Below are 20,366 nucleotides of genomic sequence, written 5' to 3' on the forward strand. Positions count from 1 at the left end.
CACTGAAAAGCGACTGGCAAATATCAAATGACATTTTGCACATAAGTTCAGAAAAACAATTGAAAATGGTATATTAATAATGGTAATGGTATGATAACTAAATATGTGTAACATATTTTACACACCTAATACGTGTAACGCAATAAAATTATATTATTTTGTCTTTTTTCCTACATCTGCAATTTCGCATGGATGTATTTATTGGCTGTGGTTACGGATAGACGCCCCAGTAAAACGGAGGTATTAGTGAACAACACCCATTACCCCATACCTATACCCATTTTCCCTGCATTAGCTTATGTATGTTAAACAAAAATATTGGCCTACTGTTTAATGTTATATGCTGTACTGTACAATGGCAGTGACATTAAAATTGTGTCGCTTAACTTCAAGCTCGGGTAAATCCATTCTGCTTTTTTTGTATAATCATCCTTAAAACCGAATCGATTTACGCGAGTTTGAAGTCAAACGACACAATTGTATGTTTAAAGTTCGTCTAAAAAGTTAATGAAGCAATAATAGACTATATTTATGTCGTTTCGCGAGTTTAAATTATTTTATTTCGGTAACAGTAGCTTTGATTTGACGAAACCCCTATAAAAAGTGACCTTTTCAACACGGATCCGTTTTATCCGAAATATCCGGATATCCGGATCCGGCAAATCTTAAGATCCGAAATATCCGGATCCGAAAAATCGGCGGATCTTGCAAACCCTAGCCATCGCACAGCATCGCGCAGTTGGGAGCGCGATGGCCCCGGCAAGGCCAAAGGTCGCAGGTTCGAGTCCTGCCGGAGGTGTGAATTTTTCCATTTTTCCTTTAATTTAAAAATATATATAAATAAGTAATTGATAACTTTTTGTTCATTTAATTATCACAAGTCAGTTTTTAATGCATATAGGTACCATGTGAACCTTATCAAGTTTGTGAAGGTACAACCGAACCTTGGGTAGGTATATGTAATGGATTAAGGTGATGAAATGTTTAAATTTTTATGAACTCAAATGTACTTAGGTACGTACATTATGCTACTACCTCACATAATAGTTACGACAATTGATTTCAAAAAGATGTTGGGTGTTGTTGACCCATGGGTTTGGTGATGTGTCGTAAATTTTCTCAATAATATGTCTCGAATCGAATCGAATAAATCTAATTAGGTATTTACTACGAACAAGTTCACGAAATCAATTGTCTTTTGTTTTCAACCTTGCCTCCGTGGTTCAAGTTCTAACTGCAAGATTGCACCATTGTATAGAAACCTAGCATAAATTACATACTAGATAGTTAATATTTTATTTTTACACGATGGTTGTCGACTTGCGGAAAATGCCCAATAAAACTAACTTAACTAATTAAGATTTCCTCAAATGAGCCAATTATCTTCACCGGTTTACTACATCCTTAGGTGATAGATAATGATCTGAAGAAAGATAACTCGAATAATGTTGGTACGAACAACATATACCTATAGGTACCTACCTACCTACGTATATCGAAACTAATAACTACAGAAACTTTGTAACACTAGCTATAAGCAAAAAAAAATATGTGTGTAGCTTTTCCTTCCAGAGTTAATCATAGAACTAAATATCATAAATATACTGAGACAGTTAACAGAAATTGGAAAAACAACCTTCAAGTATAACCTTATAATAACAAACAAAAAGCCAATCACCTAAGTGTATATTTTTATACTTTGCCTGAATCGCAAAAACAAGTCAATGTCAAAGGAATATGTTATGTAACACAATAACATGATGATTGGTATCTTTTATTTAGCTGCTAAGTGAAATAAAATGAAAGAACCAACTCAATATTTTTATATCAGTAGCGCGCGCGCAAGCTTTCTGTCACGACCCGCGTTTGAACGTCTCCGATAAATAAATTATAAAAATCGGTCTAAAAGGTTCCGCTGCTTAAAACCACTGCAATAATTGTGTTCCTAGTGTGAAATGTATCTCAAACAGAAAAAACTACAATGGTGTAACGTCTAGTTTTGGAATAATAAACAATCAAAGTTTAAAATTTGTGGTAACGGAAAGACACGGCGTAACACCGTGAGCCGCTGTTGGAAAGGATCGGGTTCTGTGCCGTCCGTGTCGACCGGTGACTCACCGCTGCGAGCGCTGATAAGCGGGCGCACTACGCGACACAGTGTGCTCTGCTGGAACGGATCGTGTTCTGTGTCGTCTGTGTCATTATCGCCGATCGCCGTGCGCGCAAGCAAAAAGATAAGTAAACGGCTACTGAATACCGCTCAAAATGATTTGCTCTGGCTGCCAATTGAAAATCGACAGAGGAGAACTCGTGAACTGCACTGTTTGTCCATCGTTTTATCACTACAAATGCCTAAATATGACCTCTGCATTCTATAGAGAACATAGTACAGAATTAAAAAAGTACTGGAAGTGTCCGTCCTGCAACATTATTACGCGTCGTCCACGTGATGATGATACACCCGCGTCTCCGGCAGGGTTCAGAAACGCGACTGACCTAGAGGTCACAAATATGTCTTGCGATGAAAGTAACCTGTCAAATATAGATGATACACATTCTGACAGTTTAATAATCCAACAACCGCACCTGCCGAAAGTAAATGCTTCCCCGCGGACTTCTACAGTAGACACGAACGCCGATTCAATTACTTTTGACAAATTTAGGCAACTTCTAAGTATGGAGATAGGAGCGATGAAAGATAGCCTCACTAAGACGATTACAGAAAACATTAAAGAAGTGCTGCTAAATGAAATGAACACAAAACTCACTTCTTTAAGATCAGACATCGACCGCACCTCTACATATATACATAAAGAACAAAGCCAAATAACAGAAAAGATAAAAACACTGGACGAGAACATTAAAATTCTACAAGAACAGAATACAAGTTTAAAACAAGAGTTAGAATCGTTATATAAAAAAACAGAATATCAACCCCGCATACAAAACACCGCCGCCGCCGCCGTAGAAAAAAGGTGCAACTCTATAGTTCTGTATCGGCTAGCCGAGAACCTACATGAATCTGAACATGATCTCATACAGCGTGTAAGTTACATTTTCTATGATATTCTTGGCATCGATGTAAACGGATTTATTGACGGCGTCACGCGTTTAGGCAAACACGGTCACCGAAGACCGATTGTAATAGATTTTATTAATAAGAGGATGGCAAAATACATCCTAAAAAATAGTCTAACAATAAAAAATGCTGGATTGGTAGTCTCAGAGTACCTGGACAAAGAGACATTAAAACATAGACAAACCATAAGGGAAATTCTACGAGATGCAAGAAGTAAGGGATTACATGCTATCATTAAAAATAATAAAGTCTATGTCAACGGCAAGGAATATGAAGGCTCCACTCAGATTGGAATGGAAATCGGTACACAAGACTCATCGTTGATCAAAACCCAGACCCTGACCAATAATGTTAGCGTCACAGATGGTCAACGACCAAATATACATACGGTTACGGAGGAACCACTTCTCAATGAGAACTCTAATTTTCGCTACGAACGGGAAAAATAAAAATCAGTTTATTATAGATAACATAGACAACGACAATACTCAAATTACTTTATGGCATCAAAATATAAATAGATTGTCAAATAAAACATACAAGCTGGAATGCGAACTTCAGATCAGCAGCCAGGTCGACGTCGTGTGCCTGACTGAACACTGGCTCCAACCTAACCAAGTCAACACAGTGAACATCATGAACTACAGTCTCCGCGCCCACTACGCAAGAACGACTCGCCGCGGCGGCGGAGCCTGCATATACGTTAGGCCGGACATAGTTACTATGGAGCGTAACGAATTTAAGACTCTATCGGTGGAAATGCACTTCGAAGCCTGCGCTGTGGAATGTATCGGACTGGATCTTATAATTATTTGTGTTTACAGACCGCCATGTGGTGATATATCATTGTTTTTCTCTAAGATGGACGAATTGTTAAATTTACAAGCTAATAAGAATTATAATGTTGTTCTCGTTGGAGATATGAATATAGATTTACTTTCAAAATGCAACAATACTACATACCTAGTACATTTGTTAAGACAACACGGTTTCAAAACTGTTAACAGAACTCCAACCAGAATTACTAGCTCAACAGGAACTTGTATCGACCATGTTTACACCAATTTACCTAGTCATAACATAAAAAATGTATCGTGTATAGACCTTCATATTTCGGACCATTTATGTGTCAGCACCACAATACTATTACAAAAGAATCAGTCGTCAACCAAACATGTACTAAAACGTGTATTCTCTACGAACAATAAGCTAAGTTTTACTCAAAGTCTCGAATTTTATGATTGGGATAGCCTGCTGTGTAAAAGTAAATGCCCTAATAAAACCTTTGAATCAGTTCTGAATGTGATAAAATACTATTTCGATGTACACTTTCCTGTAAAAAAGCAACAACTTAAAACAAATGCATGTTCGTGGCTAAATGAGAGTGTAAAAATATTACGTAATAGCATAAGAATGATTAAAAGTAAGTTATCACTGAACCCAGATGACGCTGAGTTACGTTCGGAGCTTTTAAAACTTGAGCCCTTATATTGGTCAAAGCTAGCAGATACGCGCAGTGATTACGTAAACAAAACTATAGAGAGCTGCAACGATAACATGTGCCGAAGTGTTTGGCGCGTAATATCATCCGAGACGTGCAGTGCAAACAAAAATAACAAAAACAGAGCTCTAGACATACTGGCTAGCAAGTCGTCGGGTGACTGCGATGCTAATCGCGCCGCGACCGCCGCTACACTCCTAAACCACTACTACATAAACTCAAATAATAACAATAGGCCACCATGTTGCCATACCGCGTTAAAATATCTTGATGAATACTTGCTGCAGGAGCCACCTGCATTCTGTTTCGAATATTTTACATTATATGAAATGATAAAAGCCTGTAAAAATATTAAACGCAAGGATTCGAAGGATATCAATGATATGTCAACGCGTGTATTAGACTATCTGCCACCGATACTAATATCATTGTTACTAAACTTATGGTATTCAATCGTTGTATCGACGCGGGAATATATCCGGATATATTAAAACAAGTTAAAATCCAACCACTATATAAGGGCAAAGGAGAAATGAATGAACCCAAAAACTTTCGACCAATATCTCTGATACCTATAATATCGAAGATTTTTGAACATATGCTGAGTTCAAGAATAATGAGACATATCACATGTAACGAACTACTTAACAAACAACAATACGCCTACCAACCAGGACGGTCTACTACTGATGCAGCTCGTGACGTCATTTCGCGTGTACTATCACACCTCGAGGACAGGCGACAGGTCGCAGCTATCTTCTGCGACCTGTCCCGCGCCTTCGAAATGATATACCACTCTCTTTTATTGAAAAAGCTGACTAGATACGGTTTCAAAGGAAAATTTCATAGCACCATTGCCTCATTCCTAAAAAACCGTAAACAAACTACCTACGTCCTTAACATGAGATCTGACTTGGAATTCATAGGAGATTGCGCTGTACCACAGGGCTCGAGCATGGGAAACAATCTCTTTCTCATGCTCGTAAATGATATAACCGCAGCATCTCCCGAACTAGAATATGTAATATATGCTGATGATACGTGTATAATAGTAAAAGCTGACAATTCCAGTAGCCTCGAATTGAAAATTAATACAGCAATGGTTGAAATTAGTAAATGGTTTTCGGCGAACGGAATGCTTCTAAATTTAGATAAAACAAACGTTATTCATTTTCAGCTACGGAATACCAAAAATAGTCACTTAAATATTAAAGTTAATAATATCATAGTTCCACAGGTAGAGCAAATTAAGTACTTGGGATATGTCATTGACTCAGGGCTAACGTGGTCCTCTCACATAGACGAACTTTGTAACTCACTTTCGTCAGCATGTTTCGCCCTGTCCAGACTCGCGCCAAGCCTATCTCCAACGAACCTAAAAAAGGCCTACTACGGATACTTTCACTCCATCCTTATCCGCGGTGTAGATCTCTGGGGTCTTGCCGCGAACCGCGACAGGGTGTTCAAAATACAAAAACGAGCGTTACGGATAATCTCCCACAAACCTTTTGATCACCCCGCCAAGGGACTATTCATCTCCCAAAAGATACTAACACTACCCGCGGTTTATATATTGGAAGCATGCAAATATGTTAGAGCAAACCTTGTAAACTACACAAAGACTTGCACTCGCTCCGAAAATAGCCGTAGGTTGCCCATGCTAGTTGCTCCTATCCAAAAACTCGCGAAAGTTCGAAAGTCTCTCAGTGTAATCGGGCCCAAAATATATAATAAAATTCCTCATGATATTACAGCTTTAAGTAAGGATTCATTATTTGTAAAAAAACTTAAATGTCTACTCCTAAATCAAGCATGTTACACTGTCGAGGACTTTATGAAATAATGTAATTGAATAATATATAATGTATTTATGAAGTAATGTATTTGAATGTATTGTAATTGTAATTATAGCTTGCAAAATTATGAGTTGAACAAAAGTAAATTTGACCTAAATATTTTTCTTATAATTAGTTAATGGATAATGTAATTTTAGTATCTTACCATGTACCTTTAACATGTAGTACCTATAATTTCTGTGATAACCTGCCTTGACCTGTAAAATGTTTTACTTTTACCAATAAAGAAACTGAAACTGAAACTGAACTGAAATATAAGAATCTATCCTTTGAGCAGCGATGTGACTTAGATATACAGTAATTTTTTTTCCGCGTCGTTGTAATGAAAGGAGATCGTTTTATAGTCACTTTTTATGTCTACATCTTTTTTATCCACTATGTTGAAACGTTACATAATCTATTTATATGTATTCTATCCCTCGACCAGATTTTAGACACTCGTGACTACACTTTTTCCACATTTTGAATCAGTCGGCAGTAAAACATACTACAAAACACCCGTAGGTATTAGCTCGAACTTGTTTGAATCCGAACAAGGAAGCCTTGACTACTATGTGTATTGTCCTCGTAAACATGGTCGGTATTCATAATATATGAATACTTTGCATGTTTATGGCGAGTTGGCGACATAAAATGTTCCTGCATAATAGTAGTTAAAATCTTGGGCATGCAAAAATCCTGAACACGGGGCTGAATAGTGTTTGATGCAATCACAGGTATAAGACACTAAAAATGAATATAGATATTCATGTTTTTATCTGAGAAGTCGTATCAGAATTCTATGATCACACATTTCGACAGGTCTACATATTTAGTTATATTAATAAATACGACTTCTCAGATAGTTTGGAAAAGTTACAAATTCAGTGATTTTCATTATTTACTTTTGTTAATATACTTCTGAAAGCGCTAAAATACGAGTAATTAAAAAAGTAAGTCAAAAATATACAAGAGCGACCTTGAAACTTCACATTGTCCTCTGCTTGTCCTCGTGACCGCGGTCTAGGTATTCATATAAACGGATACGACGCCATATAAATGGATGTACAGCGGTAAAAATCTCGGCGAACCCTTATAACGGCCACAACGACGTGGATAACTGCGGCTTAAAACTTGAATACAGATTAGTATTAGATATGTAGTTGCAACATTCTACATTGTAGTAGACAATAGAGGGCTCGAAGATGGCACCATCACATGTTTTACGCTACGAATAAAAATAAAATGAATAACCCGTTTATTTTTCAAACAAATTTATGAGTGAGAACCCCTTTTCATTGGGTATATTGTAGGCCTACTGTGAGGTTTTCCAGAGCTCTCTGGCTGAAGCTGCCGTTATCCAGTTGGGATCAGCGGCTGCGTCGATTTCGTCTGACATCCTGCTGTCTTGTCAGGCCACGGAGCCAATCTATCGCTATCGCTCTTGTGTATTGGCGCGACAGAGCCAGATTGCATTTAGCAGAAATACCATTCAGCTACGGGGCCTGATTGATAGCCTGCTCATCTCCAGCTCCATCTGCTCATCTCCATGCATACTACGGGATCTAGTATTTTTTTATGGTTTGGATTAGCGTCCAGCAAGCATTTATGCCAAATCCAATAAAACGAATAACATCTACGCATCCCATATACGTATAGCGCTATTTTATGAATAGGCTTTTTTAGAAAAGTAAATAATATTTTATTATAGTGACAAGTGATATTATCAAAACGTGATATGAAGTGAAAAAGTGATATGTAACTATAGCTCGTAGCCTTGACTGAAAATTTTATTTTGTAGTATTTTACCATCAGGATTTATCTAAAATAAACAAACAACAAATTAAACCAGGGATTTATTTTCGTCTCCTCACTTTTTCGTTTTAATATTTCAATATTCTAAATACATTTCAAAACAATCCCAAACGCTCAACCTGGGTTAAACAAATTGAATTTTAAGCCTAAAACAATTTCGCTCAAAACTCAAACTGATATTGATATTTTAATCTTTTGTTTCGTATGAAAACAATCCTAACCGGATATCTGTCATAACTGTCATAGAATGTCCTTTGTTTTAACAGTAATACGAGATTAACGAAGCGATTTATGTTAAATCGTTCACGTGTATTGTTTTTATGTTGAATTAATTCATTAGAGGATTTGATGGTTTATTTTATTATAGTAAATCTAGTAAATGAAAAGTACTGCGATAACATAATCGAATAAAACATACATACAATCACGCCTGTATCCCATAAAGGGGTAGGCAGAACACATGAAACTACTAAAGCTTCAGTGCCACTCTTGGCAAATAAGGGGTTGAAAGAAAACGAAACTGTGAGAAGCAGGTATTTAGGGTTCTCAAAAGTCGGCAACGCATAAGTGGCTCCCCTGATGTTGCTTATGTCCATGGGCGACGATGACTGCTTACCATCAGGTGGCTCGTCTGCTCGTTTGCTGCCTATTTCATAAAAAAAAAAGACATTGCAGTGACAGGTTGCCAGCCTCTCGCCTACGCCACAATTTAACCGATATCCCATAGTCGCCTTCTACGACACCCACGGGAAGAAAGGGGGTGGTGAAATTCTTAACCCGTTACCACACAGGCAATCGAATAAAACATTTGTAGGTAACCTTTTTGGAGGTACGTAGTTGCCACCCATACAACGCTTATCATGACACGTTGTTGACTTATTCTTCTGTAAAAGTATACTCGTATTATACCTATGAATAAATGTATATTTAGAAACAAATTCATTTCAAAATGAAATACCGATTATAAAAATCTAACTCTTTAAAAAATACTTTACAATTTTAAAACTGAATGTGGACCGCAGCCAATCTAACGGGTTATTCCACAGAATAACTTGCGGCCGCAATACTGCGTAGATTGTTACCACAGATTGGGTTTCGGGACAATTTGACTAACATTGTGACTGGTTATTGATGAATACAGATTGCAGTGATAGTACATTTGAATATAAACTGATTTTTTAAAAAGTTTAGAAGAAAAGATTTGCTAAATCATGGCTGCTCGTTTTTTTCGAATCATTACAAAAAATTAAAGTATGGATAAATTGTGGTTTTACAAGTCTAAAGGGGGCTTATAGATCAACTGTATTAACTTGTAATTTATGTCATACTTACTTATTTTATATTTTAGGTATAAAAAGTACATGCTAAAGTTTTACTTTTTTTGTTTCAGATAAAAAATGTCCATCTCCGAATTCAGGCGGAAGAAACTTCTCTACGTTTTTAATGTCTTCTTCGGTAATTAACGTCGTAATTTTTAAACCAAACCTTTATTGCGGTAGAAAGTTTTTACATTGCTTAGTAGTATTTCATACATTTTAAAACAGATAACGTAACGGTGATACGTATACTTTTATACATTTTAAAACAGATATCTCTTTACTGTCATACCTGTAATTTCATATTTTTTAACAACTGTGAACTTTGTTACAGATGTCAACCAGAGTGGCACGATAGAAAGGAAAGACTTCGAGTTGGCTATAGAGGTGAGAACGATCGATATTAACATGATCCGCCTCATATAAACCTATACAAGTCTCAATTCGTTTTTTGTGGTTTTCCGTTCGATCTACCTAATTATAATACAACAGAAGAATTTTATAAAGAAGAAATTCAAAATAAAATTACCCTTCAGGCAGGTAGCAGGTAACGCCACATACAGTATTCTTACTTTCTAATACATTAGTCAAAATGACGATTAATATGAATTGAGGCTTCTAGTGCGTTTATGAATAACGCCATTAGTCATTAATCGATTATTCATATATTGACAATCGATTTGACTCCTGGCCCTATATATAATTATGTAAATACGTACTCTGCTGAATATTGTGAAAAGTCCTGTCGTAATTGCTTAAAATAATGGTAAGGTCCCGGTCACTAATGTTACTAAAGCATTTCTGAACAGCGTGCGTAGCCAAATGGCACAAACACTCCCGAAACAAAACGCTCGTAGATATTTATATCTGTCGCTCATTGCGTATTGAAAACAAAACGCCGCGAAAGATAATCATAGATATCTACGAACGTTTCGTTTCGTGAGCGTTTCTGTCATTTGGCTACGCACGCTGGACTGATATTCAGATAAAAAAAGGTTTTATTAGTTTTCTACATGATAATATTATTGAAATGGCTTGACGTGCGAAATCTTTATTAACCCCTAGAATATTGTTGCTAAAAATTTGCTACCTAATACTGAAGTATGTACCTACATCTACAATAAAATTAAAAGCCTTAAGAAATTTAAGACCAGGAAACCGCTTTATCAAACACATGAACAAAAGTGGTAGAAGTAGAGTTGTGCCGTTCCCGAGAACGTTCTCCTGTTTGTATGGGAAATGTTCTCTCAAGAGAATATTCTCCATAGTAAAATGAGAACGTTCCCGAGAACGGCACAACTCTAGGTAGAAGACACTCCCGGTAATACAGCATTAAACTGAAGGGTGCAGCGAATCCATCTCCGGCCTTTGTGAGAAATCTCGGTCGCGGTCTTACCCACACTACTCATATTACAGACAGAAAAATTCACACCAGTAGGTAGTAAGTATATACACATATTAGTAGTCATACACTGAGAGTCATACACATAATTTTATAAATAAGCCCTTTCAAACGAGCTATGTCCCATCAGTATACATTCATGGGACAAAATGCCCATTCTCCTTTGCACTGTGAATTTGACAAGTTCGACTTGTTGCGGGTTTATCCATTTTAAACAAAAGTTTTTAAACGGAATAAACAATAGTGATGATACAAGTCGAATTTGTTCGAATAACAAAATCAAACTTGTTAAAAGATATTTGATTGAATCAGCCAAACATTATGTTTAAAACAATATGTGTCATGTTGCTTTTATAAAATCGACTTGTTGATTCAAATGACGAGTAACTTGTAGAATGTACTAGTTACACTTAACAAAATCTAACTTGTTGTTTGAACCGAAGAGCAAGTAGGCGCTATTTTAATAACTAAAAAACTTGTTGAACGAACATGAAAACTGGTTGTTTTTTCTCTCAGTCTAGCTTAGAGGTCTCATTTTAAGAGATCCTCTGGCGGTCTATCACAACTTTCGCTCTCGCCAGCGAATCCATACTTTGTCGCGCTTGATGTCGACAACGCAAGTTGTGCTAAACCGCCTGGTATTGATATGGTACTTGCTTACATCAGGCATTCCACCCTGCTCGTGTGCAGGCCTACGCAATAAAAAATCTGGCGTTTTATGTACCTACGAATAATTATGTCGCCTGTTTATCTACAAAAGTGATATTTTTATTAAATGTGCTTGAGCCTACAGTTCTTGCCTCCTTTCTAGACTTCCATTCCTCCGGGTATAGCTTAGGGTAGACTCGCTTCATTCGGTGGTGTCACCGAAATAATTCGGTGAAACGACCAAAAATCGTCTTTCGAAATAGTGTTTCAAAGCTTGTATCACCGAATTAGGCGTGTCACTGAATGAGGCGAGTTTACCCCACCGATGCACGATGAGAATGTCGAGTTGACTCAAATTAAATTACAGACGAGCCAATTTTAATCAATTTTCTGTGCATGTTAAGTGCAACTTCGGGTCAATGATATAATCACAGTGCGCAGTGCACAATCTAGCAAACACTGAATTCTTTGTTGATGACATGTTTATGCATACAGGCTTCAGTTTTTGCAACTGGCTGTAGTTAGAAACCTATATTAATTGCAGAAAAAGAAACTGAAGTAAGAATACTGTAACATTACAGTACACTGTGATAGAACTGAATAGTGGGGCAGCTCTCGGTCGCATTCGTCTTAAAGAGTACGTAATACGCTGAGGAGATTTAAGAGCATGAACTTCCCGGACATTCTAGTCTAGTCCGTGTTTAGCCCGAAGAAAAATGGATGTATCTTCAATTTTCTACATTTAGGATTAAGTATTTAAAATAAGGATAGTTCCCAGCTTTTTTTTTTTATACTACGTCGGTGGCAAACAAGTATACGGTCCGCCTGATGTAAAGCGGTCACCGTAACCTATGGACGCCTGCAACTCAAACAGTGTCACATGCGCGTTGCCACCCCATTAGGAACTTGTACACTCCCAGCCCTGGGGTCCCCTGTGGTGTCGACCAGCCGTGCCGACAGTGCCCCCATGAATTTTTTCATATTGTTGCGAGTATTTGCTTGTGTTAAGTACACAGCAAAAAGGAGTGTACAAGTTCCAAGGAGGGTTCGGGTTGCCGACGACTCAAAGGACAATAGACGGAACAAGTAGTGTTCCGTAAGTCCTCCCGTCATCAGCACACCGCACCCTCATTGAGCTCTGGCAGCCTTACTCACCGGCAGGAACACAACACTATGATTAAGTTTTGCTTGAAAAGCTTGAATTTTGGACCTTTTGATAATTACCTACAACATGCAATTTGTACGCCTTGGGTATAAGCGCATACACTATCGGTGTCTTCTTTAATTCGTTTAAAACATCATTCTTCAAGTTTATTATTCTCTCACACTTATATAACACAATATCTGGGCGACCGAGCTTCGCTCGGTTCTGTTTCGTATCCTTGACATGTGTCGCCATCTAGTTAAAAAATAAATAGTACCTACATCGAGCGAAAGAATTCTCAGCCTTAACAGCACAACTACTCCACACGAGATGGCGCGCGTTTCGCCACAAAAGCTCAAATAGTGTATTTTTCTATTCGTGTTAGCCTTGACCTGTGTCGCCATCTAGTCTTTGCAATAAATAGTACTTACATCGACCGAAATAATTCTGTCTTAACAGTACAACTACTGCACACGAGATGGTGCGCGAAGAAAAACGCATGAAAACTCGAAAATTCGCGTTTTCCGGGACCTAAGGATAAGTTAGATCGATTTTTCACCCCCAAAAACCCCCACATAACAAATTTCAGAGAAATCGTTAGAGCGGTTTCCGAGATCGTCGGTATATATAAATAAATAAATAAATATACAAGAATTGCTCGTTTAAAAGTATAAGATATATATTTACATAAAATGTAAAAGGCAAAAATCGTATTCTCAAATATCGGGATTTTTGATGGATTCTCTAATTTTTTCTTCGACCTAACCGAAAAATAGTCCCTATAAAATAATACTTTATTCTAGCGTACTAAATATAATGTTTGTTCTTTCTCTTAGAAAATCTGCAGCCTCCGAGGATGGAAGCCCGGAGACCCGAAGCACACGGAGACGCACGAAACGATGATCAAGATCTGGGACGGGCTCAGAAAGAGAGCTGACTCCAACAGGGATGGACAGGTTCGGACGACTCAAACTGCCTCGGTGGAAAAGGTTACAAGTCCGAGGTGGGACTTTGGTGTCCTTTTTCACTGAGTTAATTTGAGTTATACCCTTTTTCACTAGACCCAACAGATTTCATTACATAATGTATTTTTAAAAACAAAACTAGAACGGACCAGATTCAGGCCTCAGTCGCAAATCTGCGGCTTCTGATGGAAGCCTGGAGATTGTGATCAAAATCTGGAACAGCCACGGAAAGAGCCGATTTTAAATAAGAAAATAACTCGACACTTCTTCAACTGCATCAATTTGTCTAATTTAAAACATTAGAACAGTCTATGATGTAATTAATATTTTGAATAGAAATAGGACTAGATTACACAGGCTTCGAACTAAACTATAGCAGTCGCAACACTCGCAACCCATCTAATATGCCTATTGATATGTGATGGGTTGGTATTGACTTGTTTGTCATTTGTAGTATGACTTAAGGAGGTATGTGTCGTTTTTATCAATCCCTTAATAGCAGTGCCATGTATTTTCTAAAAATACCGCAGTATTTTTTTCCAGCCAACTATCAACACTAGTTTTCTTTTATATGCTTCGTAAGTATAAAAAATTAATCAACATTCTAAACATGATACTCCGCTACAACGGTCATCCACTTTAATCCCACGCTTTCATTGTTAAAATAAATTGGGCTCTGCATTATTTTCGTCCAGTAATTCCCTTATTGTTCCCGAATCTTTATGGCGGCCATCACGTTTGACCGGCGCACGGAGGATAGAGTAATCAGATTTGTATGGGATCGTTTCCTCTTTCCGAATTTCATGTGGATCCCTAGTTTTGAGTTCGTGACTAAGAGAATCATGGGACTTGGTTGTCATGTTATTGTTTTCCATTGGACTTGATTATAGTTTTTGCTTATTCGTTGTAGTTTGGAGGGGAGACGATCACCTTTCATTAATTAGACTAAACGTTAATATTGTCTTCGGTTACCACACGATTGCTGCGGATTGGTTGATTGGTGCGGATTTCCACACGGGTGAAGGAACACATAGCGGATGTCAAGCACCGTCGGCAAAGGTCTGCAGTCTCTGAACATGTCATGGATAAAGTCAATCATGCTATAACGTTTGACAAGCCTCTGGTTCTTGCTAAGGAGAATGTTGCGCGAGGCCATTGAAATCAAGAAATATCCAAACTTTAATAGAGAAGATGGCTTTACTTTACCACCGGCTTGGGATCCAGTAGTACATCTGATAATGGAACATGCACGATGAAGGCTGTGAGGCATTTGTGCTGTATTGTGTTGGACATTTGCAGTTTGTTTTTGTCAATTTTGTGTAGATTAATTGGTTAATTTTTTTTTTAACATAGTAATGGTAAACTTTTTGAATATTGTATAACTAGCTTTATTAATAGTGTGTGAACCTGCCTTAAAAATCTATATTATTTGTGGTCATGGTTCATTAATATTTCTTGTATGTGGGTAGCTTTTGCACATTGTAATTTTTCCTCAGTCACCCGTTGACCACGAACGCTGTAAAGTGTTCGAAACGTCGGGATGAATTTTAAATTCATTATACGCGATTTAATACGTTTCCATAGTTTTATTTCATTAGACTAAACGTTATTTGAATTTTTTTTTTTAAATAATAACACACAAAGTCAGTTTTGCCAAAAGTGAAACTGAAACTTGAGTAGTTTCATGTGCTCTGTCTATCCCTTTATTTTATGGGATACAGGCGTGGTTGTATGTATGCCTATATTCTATCAAACAAAGACAGCCATATTTACTGCTTTTAGTATTCTATCAGAATAATCAAATCTGAATACAATACGGGTATGTCTCCCAAAATCTAAATTAAGATAGACACTTTGTTAATATGACCTAGATTCTCGTGTATACCTTTGACGGTTTCAATTTTAGCTCCATTTCAGACTAAAGCCTTTTAAAATACACGCCGCATTTATATGGCAGCAAATTCACCGATCACTTTTGGTTACGTAAAGTTGAATTTTGGGAATAAAGCGATTCCAATAAATGTGGATTCGGGGATAGAATGAATTTTGAGAGTTAGTAACAGTAATTTCAATGTAGATGTAAAACTTTTACATTTCTTTCATATGAAATGAAATTACTGTAACGTAAGAACTTAAGTGATAAAGAAAATATAATACTAAAGTAAGCGTGTATTAATAATTTCAGTGGATAAAATAACACACAAAAGTATCTGCAATGCACGCTGTTACCCAAATTAAGATACTGTGTTTCTAAATTAAATGACATCGAACCGCGTAATATCCATCTCAGTAGTCTTTAATGAATTCGCTTGATCTCTATTATTTTGTTTTAAGACAGATGTAATAACAGTTTTTTTTTGTATCCAGGTGTCCGTTGAAGAGTGGGTATCCATGTGGAACGACTACGCCCAGAACCCGGCCTCGGCCCTCCAATGGCAGCAGCTGTACAGCCAGTTCATGTTCCAGCTGGAGGACGCCAGCGCAGACGGGTCCATAGACTGTGACGAGTTCACTACGGTCTGCTCGTCCTATGGGATTGACCCTCAAGAGTGCAAGGTGGCCTTCAGTAAGATGGCTAAGGTAAGAGTATTTTTCGTCCTATGGGATTGACCCTCAAGAGTGCAAGGTGGCCTTCAGTAAGATGGCTAAGGTAAGAGTATTTGTCTGTTTCCTGCAATCTACATGTATGTTTGTGTGCGTATAGCGCTGTTAGACGCCAGCGCAGACGGGTCCATAGACTGTGACGAGTTCACTACGGTCTGCTCGTCTTATGGGATCGATCCTTAGTGCAAGGTGGCCTTCAGTAAGAAGGCTAAGGTGAGACTCCGTGAGACCATTTTTCTAAATCCATAATATTTGAAGTGACGGACGTCAACGTGGACGGTTCTATGGACTGTGTGTGACACACTGACACTGACTGTGTGCGTGAGTGCAAGGTGGCGTTCAGTAAGATGGCTACGGTGAGACCGTTTGTCTAATGTAGTTATATTCGTGTTAGAAGAGAAGGACGGGACGTCAGGGTACGTAGCCGAATGGCACAAACGCTCACGAAACAAAACGCTCGTAGATATCTATCTCTATCGCTCGTGCGTATTGGCGCGACAGAGCCAGACTACCTTTCGCGCCGTTTCGTTTTCGTTTCGCGTCGCAGAAATGCCATTCGGCTACGGCACCAGGGCGGATGGGTCCAGAAATTGGGCAGATGGGTGACGTCCTAAAAGTTCACTTAAATAGGATCGTGCTTGTCCTATTTTTTCAAAGTAAAAAATAATGTATACATTTCCTAATGGCGGGAAACACGAAATCATAAAAAAAAACTTTTAGGACGTCCTAAAAGTTTTTTTTTTCATGACGAAATAAATACTTAAATAAAGGATCGCTCTTATTCGACTTCTTGACATATTACGCAGGTATTTTATAAACCGTTCATATGATTTTATTCAAAGTAAAATGCCTTACATAATGTCCCCGAAAAAGGGACGACATCAATTCTACATTAGTCCTAATGGCGGGAAACACGAAATCATAAAAAGAGCTTTGGTTATAATTTTATTCCCGCAATTCATTTACAATACAAATGCGTTGTTATTTTCTTTTATTGCTTTTCTTTTTATTCGTCAGTATTGTATTGGAGTTTTTGAATATGTTTTTACATATTACTTATATGTGGACAATTTGACATCTATCGTTATTTATATTATAATATCTGGGCAACCGAGCTTCGCTCGGTTCTGTTTCGTATCCTTGACATGTGTCGCCATCTAGTTCAAAAATGAATAGTACCTACATCGAGCGAAAGAATTCTCAGCCTTAACAACACAACTACTCCACACGAGATGGCGCGCATTTCGCCACAAAAACTCAAATACTGTATTTTTCTATTCGTTTTAGCCTTGACCTGTGTCGCCATCTAGTGTTTGCAATAAATAGTACTTACATCGACCGAAAGAATTCTGTCTTAACAGTACAACTACTGCACACGAGATGGCGCGCGAAGAAAAACGCATGAAAACTCGAAAATTCGCGTTTTCCGAGACCTAAGGATAAGTTAGACCGATTTTTTACCCCCAAAAACCCCCACATAACAAATTTCTGCGAAATCGTTATAGCGGTTTCCGAGATCGTCAGTGTAAATAAATATATATATATAAATAAATAAATAAATAAATATACAAGAATTGCTCGTTTAAAAGTATAAGATTTCCTTAAAAATTGAGGAGTTAAAAAATAATATCGAGATATTCCTATCTGATCATCTGATTATATATCCTGTATTACATGCTTACTCCAGAATGTACAATTCCTGTGTATGAATCCGATCAAAAATAGTATACCTATGTTACTGAACTTTGTAATTTCGGAAGGCATTAAAATATCGACAGTATGTTTCGTATGAGGATTTCCTTACGACCTACTTTTGATGCAATTCGGTATTCACTGTTTCCATTTCTTCACCAGGGCAAGCCCAACGTCTTCTGGGAGGAGTTCCAAGAGCTGTGGAAAGAGTACTTCTCCACCGAGGACCCGACCGCCCCCGGCAACTTCATCTTCGGGAGGACCAGCTTCTAAGCTCCGCCGCCCGCGGCACGCCCGTCTGAAACATTCCACAGGAGCTCGTGCACGTTCGCGGTTAACGCCTATCTTCATTTATACTGCGCGTTTTTATATGCATCCGCAGGAGAATCTCAAATATAGCGGTCTGTGTACACCTTCATATTAAACCCCGCGAAAAACGACTACGAATCGGCTGTCCAATTGTCGTCGCTTCGATATTTAACCATTAACGCGTACGAGCTCTAGCGTGACACTTGAAAACTGTCCAAACTGCTGCGTCACACCAAACCAGCGGTTTAACAGCTGCGTTTCACCCGTTACAGTGTCACTTGTCTTATATAAAATACAGTTAAATGTGTCTGTGTTCAAAGCATAGAATAATTCCTGATCTTTCTCTCTTAGTGGATCAATGCGTGATTTCGAAACTATGAGTAGTCTTGAATTTTAAAAATGCTCAAAACTTTAAGCATTTTAATAGTCATTTTCAAATCCTTAGGATTTATCTTATGACAACGAAAGGATTCACCTATCTCATATAGCATATCTTGTAGTTCATATCTAAAACTAATTCTAACACCTACTGTTATGCAATATGTTACCCGAATTATGGATATTGAAAAGCTTTGAATAGTTACTTTGAACTTTAATCTGCTTCGTATCTCCATTAATCGATATAAGAAACTTTTTAAACTATGTAAAGTCAAATACTTATAGTGTTTTATTCTATTTGTCATACGAATGAATAAAGGGTGATTTCAATCTATGAATGTACCAGAGAAAATATTTATTAAATGGTTATTGTATTTATAAATTCAATTTATGGTAGTGGTGAGTGTGAGAATGTTGCAAGTACACGTATATTAAATTATTCAGTGATTATAAAAATCGCGCGTTCCAAACGCCCGTCTGTTTTCTTCACACTGTTCTAGTCATGAATGTTATATTTATAAACCAAATTCTATTTATATTATGTTGTTGAATGAGCAATTTTATCATAGATATGAGTTTGTATTACTCTAAATACCCCGACATGTCCTGAGTCGCCAAGCATAGAGATTCGAATAAATGTATGTATTTAATAATTTGATGTTTTATTTATTAGACGTACAAATACTCTTCCGAAACCGTTTAGCACAACAATCTACCGTGAGTTTCTATTTGACATTTACGCTAACGAATTCATTAGCATGACCGCATTTCCTCTCGATCGCATCAATAAGGTCCTACATCAGGCCCCGTAGCCGAATGGCATTTCTGCGACGCAAAATGAAAACGAAACGCCGCGAAAGGTAGTCTGGCTCTGTAGCTCCAAGACGCAAGAGCGATAGAGATAGATATCTACGAGCGTTTCGTTTCGTGAGCGTTAGTGCCATTCGGCTACGTACCCAGAACTATTTAACTCTACTGCGTCATCACTAGAGTAACGGCCCAGCCACGACATTGGTCTAAGCGCGGCAAGCAGCCATATGCGAATGAAAACATCGCTGTGTCTCGCTTCAATGTATGGCGTCGCCGCTGTCGCGCTTAGAAAAATCAACTCATGCCATAAAGCGTCTAACAAAACGCTAGTCTGCAACCTTCCACCCCTTTGTCATATTACGTCTAACTTACAAGCAAGTCATGCCCGCCCATAATATCCGACGTCATAATGAGGCTACATGTGTGTCAGGACTCTCATATCCGTAGGATATCGATCCTCTATTAACGCCGTGCACTTTGGCTTCCTATAGTCATGTAGTACTTAATAAATAAGCGTTGGAGACCTAGCTAGCGGTATAGGTGAAAAACTTTTTTTTTTTAATGGACTTCGGTGTTGCCCATAGCCAATGTCGAGTAAAAAGGGTAAGAAATTATAAACGCGGAACGGAAAGTGATGTACGGAATTTGGAAAAACGTGGTCAGAACAGGTAGGTATATAAATAACAAATGTTAGTGATAAATATACATACTATTATACAATAAACTATAGTTTGATATAAAGTCACCTGTTGTATGTGAGAGTGACGTGTTCGAATAGAGAACACATATTTAAAATTAAATAGTAACACAAACAAAACAAACGCCTACTCGAACACGTCACTCACACATACAACAGGTGACTTTCTTA

At 37.8% G+C, this 20,366-nt stretch overlaps 1 protein-coding gene across 1 annotated transcript in view; it reads left to right on the forward strand.

Annotated features, from left to right (window-relative positions):
* Nucleotides 1-19,341, forward strand: part of LOC125236044 (calexcitin-1) — a 63,716-nt gene extending 44,375 nt beyond the window's left edge. The window contains exons 2-6 of the mRNA XM_048142734.1: nt 9,621-9,685; nt 9,881-9,933; nt 13,577-13,696; nt 16,073-16,285; nt 18,164-19,341. Of these exons, the coding sequence (XP_047998691.1) occupies nt 9,628-9,685; nt 9,881-9,933; nt 13,577-13,696; nt 16,073-16,285; nt 18,164-18,274 (555 nt within the window). The 5' untranslated portion in view covers nt 9,621-9,627 and the 3' untranslated portion in view covers nt 18,275-19,341. The remainder of the gene's footprint in view (nt 1-9,620; nt 9,686-9,880; nt 9,934-13,576; nt 13,697-16,072; nt 16,286-18,163) is intronic.
* Nucleotides 19,342-20,366: the final 1,025 nt, after the last annotated feature.

This window comes from Leguminivora glycinivorella, chromosome 2, assembly GCF_023078275.1.
Source record: "Leguminivora glycinivorella isolate SPB_JAAS2020 chromosome 2, LegGlyc_1.1, whole genome shotgun sequence".
In the NCBI taxonomy this organism is placed as follows: Eukaryota; Metazoa; Arthropoda; class Insecta; order Lepidoptera; family Tortricidae; genus Leguminivora; species Leguminivora glycinivorella.